At 41.8% G+C, this 10,394-nt stretch overlaps 1 protein-coding gene across 1 annotated transcript; it reads left to right on the top strand.

The window, feature by feature from the left end:
- Positions 1-3,637: 3,637 nt before the first annotated feature.
- Positions 3,638-8,714, top strand: LOC118964644 (vascular endothelial growth factor receptor 2-like). Its single transcript, XM_090236008.1, has 3 exons — positions 3,638-4,139; positions 8,360-8,483; positions 8,576-8,714. The coding sequence occupies exons 1-3, from the start codon at positions 3,889-3,891 to the stop codon at positions 8,633-8,635; spliced, it is 435 nt and encodes a 144-aa protein (XP_090092134.1). The 5' UTR covers positions 3,638-3,888; the 3' UTR covers positions 8,636-8,714.
- The last annotated feature ends 1,680 nt before the right edge of the window (positions 8,715-10,394 follow it).

The following is a 10,394-nucleotide window of genomic DNA, read 5'->3' as shown; positions in this document are numbered from 1 at the left end:
GTCAGTCCTCTCAAATATATCAGCTGAAGGAGGTCTGGAAGTGTTTATCCGCTAAATTGTCTAGGTTTCACCAACAAGCTTTAATGTCCTGGAAAATATGTTTCCTGCACATTTTTTCAGACATAACTTTAATGAATAAGTCATTGTTCTACCCTAGCTGGCATGAGAGGAATATTTACATTGTTTTTGATGTTTTCGACAGCAGGGTTAATATTCTTGCATATGAACAATTTATAACATTGAATGAGTTTGCAATACCTTTTAGAGAGTTTATTTCTGTGATCGAAGCCATTTCCAGTGGTCTAACTACACTAATAAACTCATCTTAGCTTTGGTGATGATCACAAAGCGTATCCAGAACTCAGTTTGGAAGGCATGGGCTTACTTGAGAAATCTTGTTGTAATAAATACATAAGACACATTTTCCATTCACGGAACCAACTAACGCCTAGAGGAACATTTTTCTGGAACATGCTTATTCCTGACATTGTCTGGAAAAAAGCTTGGTTGATGCCTTACAAATATTGTATACCAAACCAATTTAAGGAAGTGCACTTTAAGATTCTACATAAGATATATCCATGTAATTCTATGTTGTACAAATTTGTAGCTATTGATGATATCTGCGTTTTCTGCAAAAAAATGTGAAAATCTGACTCACTCGTTCTATGAATGTAAATCTGTGATAGAATTTTGGGAAAACCTTGCAGAATACATATTTACCATTTTGAACACTACCCCCATGTTTTTTATACACAAACAAAAGTTCCAGAATTCTATACCAAAATTACAAATATTTTTGATTGAATTTAATCATCTCGTTAAGACAATATCCCTATTTCTGAGTGTATACAATTGCATTAGAATTGTCGTTCTTTAAAAAAAAAAGTTTTATATATTGATATAATTTTTAGCATTTTCTTGTTTATACCTGTATACCTGTTTTATTATACATGTTTGATGTAGCGATGTAAGTTGTTGATCATTTTGTATTATGAATTTTAAAAATAAAGGAAAAAAAATATATATATATATATATATATACATGCTGCAGGCATAGTCGTGGGAAGTAGTGATGCCGAGCAAGCGTTCAAAATCTGTGCATTGTGCCCTTGGGCTGAATATAATAAATATAATTCCCTTCTCCAGACTGCCAATCATCTGTGCTCTAAAGCACCTCTCACTTACATGGCTCTTTCAGATATCTAAATTCTTATTAGCCAATGCCCTTCACCTGATCAGATCCTTCTCACAGGTATTGCAGCTCCAAAGTAGTCTACAAGTGAAGACAGACGCATCAGGGATGCAACGTCGCACCTCCTTCTTATCAAATTCAGAGGCACATATTGACAAGAAATTAGAAGAACGGTCTACATTTACTTTGTCAGCCAACAAGATGAGTAAGGAACAGCAAAAGCACTAGCCTATGTCAATCTACTATATCCCATAGTACAAAAGTTTACCTATTCTATTGGTCAGCTTGTCCTTCTGTGTGAGAAGGACAAGCTGGGACTGTTGTGGGACGCGATAGATCCAAATTAATACAACCACACTTTTAAAAGCTATGAGGCTGTTGCAACAGATCAGAACGTTTAGCTTAAAATGTTGATAAACTGTTAGGCTATTTCTTCACATTATAATCACAGCAATGCGCACACGGCAGTAAGAGCAAATGTTCCAAAATGCAATTAGTGGGAAAACACAGTTCTCAAAAGTGCACTGCAAATGCTAGCGGTTTCATATGACCTAGATGAAAATATCCTTCAGAAATGTAGGAAGATGTGAAGACACAACCACAAGCATGGGTTCAAATCAAATTTTATTGGTCACATACACATGGTTAGCAGATGTTAATGCGAGTGTAGCGAAATGCTCGTGCTTCTAGTTCTGACAGTGCAGTAATATCTAACAAGTAATCTTACAAATTCACCACAACTACCTTATACACACAAATGTAAAGGGATGAATAATAATATGTACATGTAAATATATGGATGAGCGATGGCCGTGCGACATAGGCAAAATGCAGTAGATGGTATAGAATACAGTATATACATATGAGATGAGTAATGTAGGATATGTAGACTTTATAAAAGTGGCGTGGGGGGTCATGGTCCTTGATCTTTTGTCCTTGACCCTCTGGAGAGCCTTGCGGTTATGGGTGGCGCAGTTGCCGTACCAGGTGGTGATACAGCCCCACAGGATGCTCTTGATTGTGCATCTGTAAAAGTTTGTGAGTGTTTTAGGTGACAAGACAAATTTCTTAAATCTCCTGAGGTTGAAGAGGCGCTGTTGCGCCTTCTTCACCACACTGCCTGTGTGGGTGGACCATTTCAGTTTGTCCGTGATGTGTACGCCGAGGAACTTAAAACTTTCCACCTTCCCCTTTTCCACCTGTCCCGCCGATGTGGATGGGGGGATGCTCCCTCTGCTGTTTCCTGAAGTACACGATTGTTTTGTTGACGTTGAGTGAGAGGTTATTTTCCTGACACCACACTCCGAGGGCCCTCACCTCCCTGTAGGCCGTCTCGTTGTTGTTGGTAATCAAGCCTACCACTGTAGTGTTGTCTGCAAACTGGATGATTGAGTTGGAGGCGTGCATGGCCACACAGTCGTGGGTGAACAGGGAGTACAGGAGAGGGCTAAGAAGGCGCGCTTTTAGTTTTGCACAAATGCTGCCACCAATCCACGGTTTCTGGTTAGGGAAGGTTTTAATAGTCACAGTGGGTACAACATCACCGATGCATTTGCTAGTAAACTTGCTCACTGAGTCAGCGTATACATCAATGTTGTTGTCTGAGGCTACCCGGAACATATCCCAGTCCACATGATCAAAGCGATCTTGAAGTGTGGAATCCGATTGGTCAGACCAGCATGGGATAGACCTGAGCACAAGCGTTTCCTGTTTTAGTTTCTGTATATAGGCTGGGAGCAACAAAATGGAGTCATGGTCAGATTTGCCCGAAGGGAGGGCGGGGGAGGGCTTTGTATACATTGCGGAAGTTAGAGTAGAAATGGTTGAGAATGCTACCTGCCTGTGTCATGCGTTCGATATGCTGATAGAATTTAGGAAGACTTGTTCTCAGATTCACTTTTTAAAATCCCCAGCTACAATAAATGTACCCTCAGGATGTATGGTTTCCAGTTTACATAGAATCCAGTGAAGTTCTTTCAGGGCCTTCGAGGTATCTGCTTGGGAGGGATATACACAGCTGTGACTATAATCGAAGAGAATTCTCTTGGTAGATAATGCGGTCATAATGGCGTGATTAAGGGGGAACCAATTACTTGTCTCCACAATGTCTGTGCACAAGTCACTGCCCTCGGTGAGCTTGTCCAGGAGTGGGGTCAAGAGGGGGTTCACTTGAGATGGGAGTATCTAGAGTTGACAATTGAGTTATGCCATTGGATGAGGTAATGGTTCTGTGCTATGAAGTACGAGGAACGAGATTAGAACCTCGTTTTAGGGACTAAACTGAACGATAATTTATAGCGAATGCTATCTGGCTATAGGATCTCTCTCTTTCTCTCTCTGTCTCTGTCTCTGTCTCTCTGTCTGTGTGTGTGTGTGTGTGTGTGTGTGTGTGTGTGTGTGTGTGTGTGTGTGTGTGTGTGTGTGTGTGTGTGTGTGTGTAAGTTTTCCTTTGTGAACTGTTTCTAAGATCTGCGGTTCGTCATGTAAGTTGAGAGGGTTGTATATTGGCTATAAAATATCTTTGTACTTTTCTGATGTCACTTCCAATGGTTCATTAGAAATGGTGCATCATTGAAAGTCAAATTGCTATTGCAAAGCTCTTATTATTAAAGATGTAGTTTAAGTATAACTCTGACTGTTGTGTGAAGTTTGTAACTCTCCTCATTTGGTAAAGCAGACATAAGCCACCACAGATGTCACCAGTGCTTCGTTCACACTGCACTCCCAGGGCCATGTGGAATTTCACCTGTAAAGTCTTTGTTCATGCCTGCTCAGTATGTCCCCATATCATTGAGAAGGGGGTTGTCATGGACACTGATGTCTACATGTATGGCAGCCCCACCCTCAGCAGCCCCACCCTCAGGTGCACAGCCCGTGGAATCCCCACCCCCGCACACATCCAATGGCAGTGGATGTCCAGAGAGGACTGCCCAATCATCTTCCAGTAAGTCTCACATTCTCTGTGTGTGCGTAACCTCACTCTGCTCCTCAGATGGTCATTGTCAACAGGTTTTTGATTCTGTGGAGGAAAAACAGCATTCTAGATGTTGATCAAAACATTAACTTGTTTTGGCTGGGGGCAGTATGGAGTAGCTTGGATGAATAAGGTGCCCAGAGTAAACTGCCTACTACTCAGGCCCAGTTGCTAATATATGCATAGTATTAGATATAATACTATTGGATAGAAAACACTCTGAAGTTTCTAAAACTGTTTGAATGATGTCTGTGAGTATAACATAACTCGTATGGCAGGCAAAACCCTGAGAAAAAATCCAACCAGGAAGTGGGAAATCTGAGGTTTGTAGTTTTTCAACTCTTTGACTATCGAATACACCGTGGTTATGGGGTCAAATTGCACTTCCCAAGGCTTCCACTAGATATCAACATTCTTTAGAACCTTGTTTGATGCTTCTACTGTGAAGGAGGAGGGAATGAGTCAGAGGTCTGGCAGAGTGGCATGAGCTGACCACCCGATTTCATGTGAGAGTTAGCTTGAGTGCCATTGCATTTCTGAAGACAAAGGAATTCTCCGGTTGGAACATTATTGAAGATTTATGATAACATCCTAAAGATTGCTTCTATACATCGTTTGACATGTTTTACGAACTGTAATATAACTTTTGGGATTTTTTGTCTGAACTAAGCGATCGCGCATTGAGCATTTGGATTACTGAGCTAAACGCGCGAACAAAAAGGAGGTATTTGGACATAAATTATTGACTTTATCGAACAAATCAAACATTTATTGTGGAACTGGGATTCCTGGGAGTGCATTCTGATGAAGATCATCAAAGGTAAGTGAATATAATGCTATTTCTGACTTCGGTTGATTCCACAACAAGGCGGGTATCTGTATGGCTTGATTTATTGTCTGAGCGCTGTACTCAGATTATTGCATGGTGTGCTTTTCGGGAAAGCTCATTTTAAATCTGACACAGCGGTTGCATTAAAGAGGTTAAGGATAAGTGTATCTATAATTCCATGCATAATAGTTGTATCTTTTATCAATGTTATGAGTATTTCGGTAAATTGATGTGGCTCTCTGCAAAATCACCGGATGATTTGGAACTACTGAACGTAACGCGCCAATGTATTCTCCGATTTTTGTATATAAATATGAACTTTATCGAACAAAACATACATGTATTGTGTAACATGAAGTCCTATGAGTGTCATCTGATGAAGATCATCTAAGGTTAGTGATTAATTTGATCTCTTTCTGCTTTTTGTGACCCCTCTCTTTGGCTGGAAAAATGGCTGTTTTTCTGTGACTAGGTGCAGACCTAACATAATCGTTTGGTGTGCTTTTGTCGTAAAGCCTTTTCGAAATCGCACACTGTGGTGGGATTAACAACAATTTTATCTTTAAAATGGTGTAAAATACTTCTGTTTGAGGAATTGTAATTATGAGATTTCTGTTTGAATTTGGCGCCCTGCACTTTCACTGGCTGTTGTCATATCGGTCCTGTTAGCGGGATTCAAGCCATAAGAAGTTTTAACAGAGACCATGCATGTGCCCTCTGATCTGCACCAGATAAGTGGATATGATTCATACTTCTCACAATAAGTTGCATGCATAGTTTAACACCAGGGTGAGTTAGACTGAGAAATACATGAAGACCAAGCTTATCTTTGTGTTTTTATTTGACTTACCTTTATTTTACCAGGAAAGTCAGTTAAGAACAAATTCTTATTTACAATGACTGCCTACCCCAGCCAAACCCTAACCCAGACGACGCTGAGCCAATTGTGCACCGCCCATGGGACTCCCAATCATGGCTGGTTGTGATACAGCCTGGAATCGAACCAGGATCTGTAGTGATGCCTCTAGCACTGAGATTCAGTGCTTTAGAACGCTGCGCCACTCGGGAGTGTTTGTATGATGTATATTTTCCATACGATCCCAGTACTCTCCATGGCTTATGCGTAGCCTTGTATTCAAGAGAACTTTGGTGATTGAGTATCTTGGGAAGATTGTGATTGGAGCTTAAGAATGGGTTGTGATTAGTGAATGGGCCCCTCAGGTATGCAGTAACGTGAGGATTGTTGAGAGAGTGGTTGCAGTGTATGGTCCAGTCCACAACACATACCATCAGTAAGGCCTTATCTTCAGCCTGCACATCCAAGCACTTCGTCAGTCCTGATCAGAGTTTCCTGTTCCCAGTGCACTACTCTGTCTAAAGGCTTCTTCCTCCATCCTCCCTACCACCATCACAACAATCATCTCTGGCTCCCCGTTTTACAGATCATTTACATGTTCAGCTCTCTTTCTCTCTCTCCGTCAATTTCTATGCTTCTCTTTTCTCCTGCTCCTTTGCTTGCGTTCTGGTCTCTACTGTAGTGGTAGGTGTTTGTTGAAGTTCCTACCCATTCCAGTCTGTAAATAAATTACATAACTCTCCTGAAATAATCATCTGAGGAGAAGGGACCAATAAACCAATAGACCAGCGACCTACATATTTTACACTGCTCAAAAAAATAAAGGGAACACTAAAATAACACATCCTAGATTTGAATGAATGAAATATTCTTATTAAATACTACTTTATTTACATAGTTGAATGTGCTGACAACAATCACACAAATTATCAATGGAAATCAAATTTATCAACCCATTGAGTTCTGGATTTGGAGTCACACTCAAAATTAAAGTGGAAAATCACACTACCGGCTGATCCAACTTTGATGTAATGTCCTTAAAACAAGTCAAAATGAGGTTCAGTAGTGTGTGTGTGTGTGGCCTCCACGTGCCTGTATGACCTCCCTACAACGCCTGGCATGCTCTTGATGAGGTGGCGGATGGTCTCCTGAGGGATCTCCTCCCAGACCTGGACTAAAGCATCCGCCAACTCCCGGACAGTCTGTGGTGCAACGTGGCATTGGTGGATGGAGCGAGACATGATGTCCCAGATGTTCTCAATTGGATTCAGGTCTGGGGAACGGGCGGGCCAGTCCATAGCATCAATGCCTTCCTCTTGCAGGAACTGCTGACACACTCCAGCCACATGAGGTCTATCATTGTCTTGCATTAGGAGGAACCCAAGGCCAACTGCACCAGCATATGCTCTCTCAAGGGGTCTGAGGATCTCATCTTGGTACCTAATGGCAGTCAGGATACCTCTGGCAAGCACATGGAGGGCTGTGCGGCCCCCTCAAATAAATGCCACCCCACACCATGACTGACCCACGCCAAACCGGTCATGCTGGAGAATGTTGCAGGCAGCAGAACGTTCTCCACGGCGTCTCCAGACTCTGTCACGTCTGTCACATGTGCTCAGTGTGAACCTGCTTTCATCTGTGAAGAGCACAGGGCGCCAGTGGCGAATTTGCCAATCTTGGTGTTCTCTGGCAAATGCCAAACGTCCTGTTGGGCTGTAAGCACAACCCCCACCTGTGGACGTCGGGCCCTCATACCACCCTCATGGAGTCTGTTTCTGACCGTTTGAGCAGACACATGCACATTTGTGGCCTGCTGGAGGTCATTTTGCAGGGCTCTGGTAGTGCTCCTCCTGCTCCTCCTTGCACAAAGGTGGAGGTAGCGGTCCTGCTGCTGGGTTGTTGCCCTCCTACGGCCTCCTCCACGTCTCCTGATGTACTGGCCTGTCTCCTGGTAGCACCTCCATGCTCTGGACACTACGCTGACAGACACAGCAAACCTTCTTGCCACAGCTCGCATTGATGTCCCATCCTGGATGAGCTGCACTACCTGAGCCACTTGTGTAGGTTGTAGACTCCGCCTCATGCTACCACTAGAGTGAAAGCACCGCCAGCATTCAAAAGTGACCAAAACATCAGCCAGGAAGCATAGGAACTGAAGTCGTCTGTGGTTATCACCTGCAGAACCACTCCTTTATTGGGGGTGTCTTGCTAATTGCCTATAATTTCCACCTGTTGTCTATTCCATTTGCACAACAGCATGTGAAATGTATTGTCAATCAGTGTTGCTTCCTAAGTGGACAGTTTGATTTCACAGAAGTGTGATTGACTTGGAGTTACATTGTGTTGTTTAAGTGTTCCCTTTATTTTTTTGAGCAGTGTATTTATAAAGATCCTGGTCATCTTTTTACATTTGTGTGTGAATGTTTGTTTGTATGTGCTTATATGGATCTTCTGTGTCTGATTATAGCAGTGTGTCAGTTGAGTGATCTTGGTTTTGTCCTGCAGGTCAGGAGTGGTGAACTCTGGGGTCAAGCTGGAGGGCTGTATCAAATGGAGGGACATCAGCAATAACACAGGGCAGAAGAATCCTATCGATGGAATTACCGTGAACACAGATCACTTTCACAAGGTCAACACCATTCCTTCCTCTCTAAGTGATCTCAGTCATTTGTGATATCAATGAATCATTAAAATAACAGTATAGCTCATGTTTATCTGCAGACTGTGTTCTCTAAAGATCCAGAAAGCCAAGATCCACGCCCTCTACAGATGCTTGCCTAACAAAGCGGGACAAGATTCACAAATCATCCTTTTCCATTTGACACATAAGCTTCCTTTTGTGTCTTCTGTTCTTTTGGAGGGGCAGGTGCTCAAAGTGAACACCCCCAGCAATAATCAAATTGTCCTGTACCCACATTTATGCATATACAGTGCCTTGCGAAAGTATTCGGCCCCCTTGAACTTTGCGACCTTTTGCCACATTTCAGGCTTCAATCATAAAGATATAAAACTGTATTTTTTTGCGAAGAATCAACAACAAGTGGGACACAATCATGAAGTGGAACGACATTTATTGGATATTTCAAACTTTTTTGACAAATCAAAAACTGCAAAATTGGGCGTGCAAAATTATTCATTCTAACAGGTCTTTACATCTTAATTCATGCAGATATAATACCTGTAACACTACTTTGGAGCCTTGATACTAAATGTGCCCATGTTTGTAACTGTTTTGTGTTCAGTTATTTGTTGGGAGTGGGCATCTTTACTAGTATCTGAGGTTTATTTGACCTCTGACCCACAATGTGCCAAGAAGTAAAGCTGAAAATGTTCTGACTATTTATTACAACCCACCATTTAAGATGAGTTCAAAGAACAGAATCGCTACATAACCTTGAGGACATCTCGGAGCATGTAATTGCGCACACACACTCCTGTAACAGTGCATTCTCACTACCACAGCAGTCAGAGCTGCTGGTGACCGTGGATCTGTTAAAGAGGATAGAGGTGCTTCCCTAGGAGTGTGTGTGTAAGTGTTCTTGAATGAATATTTGTCCTCAATCAACAACCGCACTCTGTTTGTTTAATTATAGCATACCGGAGGAAATGTTTTGCAGCTTAAGAGCTCGTTTTCCACTTCCACACAAACTACTGTGGAGTAAATATACAGCATCAAAACTCTCATCCGTCTGTTAGTCGGAACTCTGAGCCGTAATTCTGCAGGATCTAGTAGTTCCGTTTTATGGGTTTCAGGCAACTGTATGCAGTTCCACTCATTGACTATAGATGCCTCTGTATCTCTGCTGTTTTAATGGAGAACACACATCTACTGTACATGCCTTACTCTGGTCCTGTGAGGAACTGGTGTGCATTTTATAGTGTACATGCATGCGTGCGTGTCTGTGAACCCGTGTGTGTGTCTGTCCTTCTGTGATTATGTCAGAATTCCGGTAATGTCTATAGTTTGGTAAAATACTAAAAGAAAAGCTGCAAATGTGTCGATGCAAATGTGTTTGTTGGTCAGTGGTTTAAAAAGTACCCAATAGTCATACTTGAGTAAAAGTAAAGATACCTTAATAGAAAATGAAGTGAAAGTCATCCAGTAAAATGCTACTTGAGAAAAAGTATAAGTATTTGGTCTTAAATATACGTAAGTATAAAATGTAAATGTATGAATAATAAAGATTCCTTATATTAAGCAAACCAGACTAATCCTTTAATTTTTTTAATATATTTTTTTACAGGTAGCCAGGGGCAGATTCCGACATAATTTACAAACAAAGCATTTGTGTTTAGTGAGTCTGCCAGATCAGAGTCATTAGGAATGACCAGGGATGTTCTCTTGATAAGTGTGTGAATTGGACCATTTCCTGTCCTGCTAAGCAAACCTGTGAAGCAACACAAACGTAGGCACAGACACATGCATGCACACACGTACAATAACATACGTACTATACACACACGTACACACAGATTTGGTATTGTAGATATGTGGTGGAGTAGGGGCCTGAGAGCACACAGTATGTTGTGAAATCTGTGC

Source organism: Oncorhynchus mykiss, chromosome 5 (assembly GCF_057628025.1).
Source record: "Oncorhynchus mykiss isolate SJ-2025 chromosome 5, ASM5762802v1, whole genome shotgun sequence".
Classification (NCBI taxonomy): Eukaryota; Metazoa; Chordata; class Actinopteri; order Salmoniformes; family Salmonidae; genus Oncorhynchus; species Oncorhynchus mykiss.
This window is presented reverse-complemented; position numbering and strand designations above follow the sequence as displayed.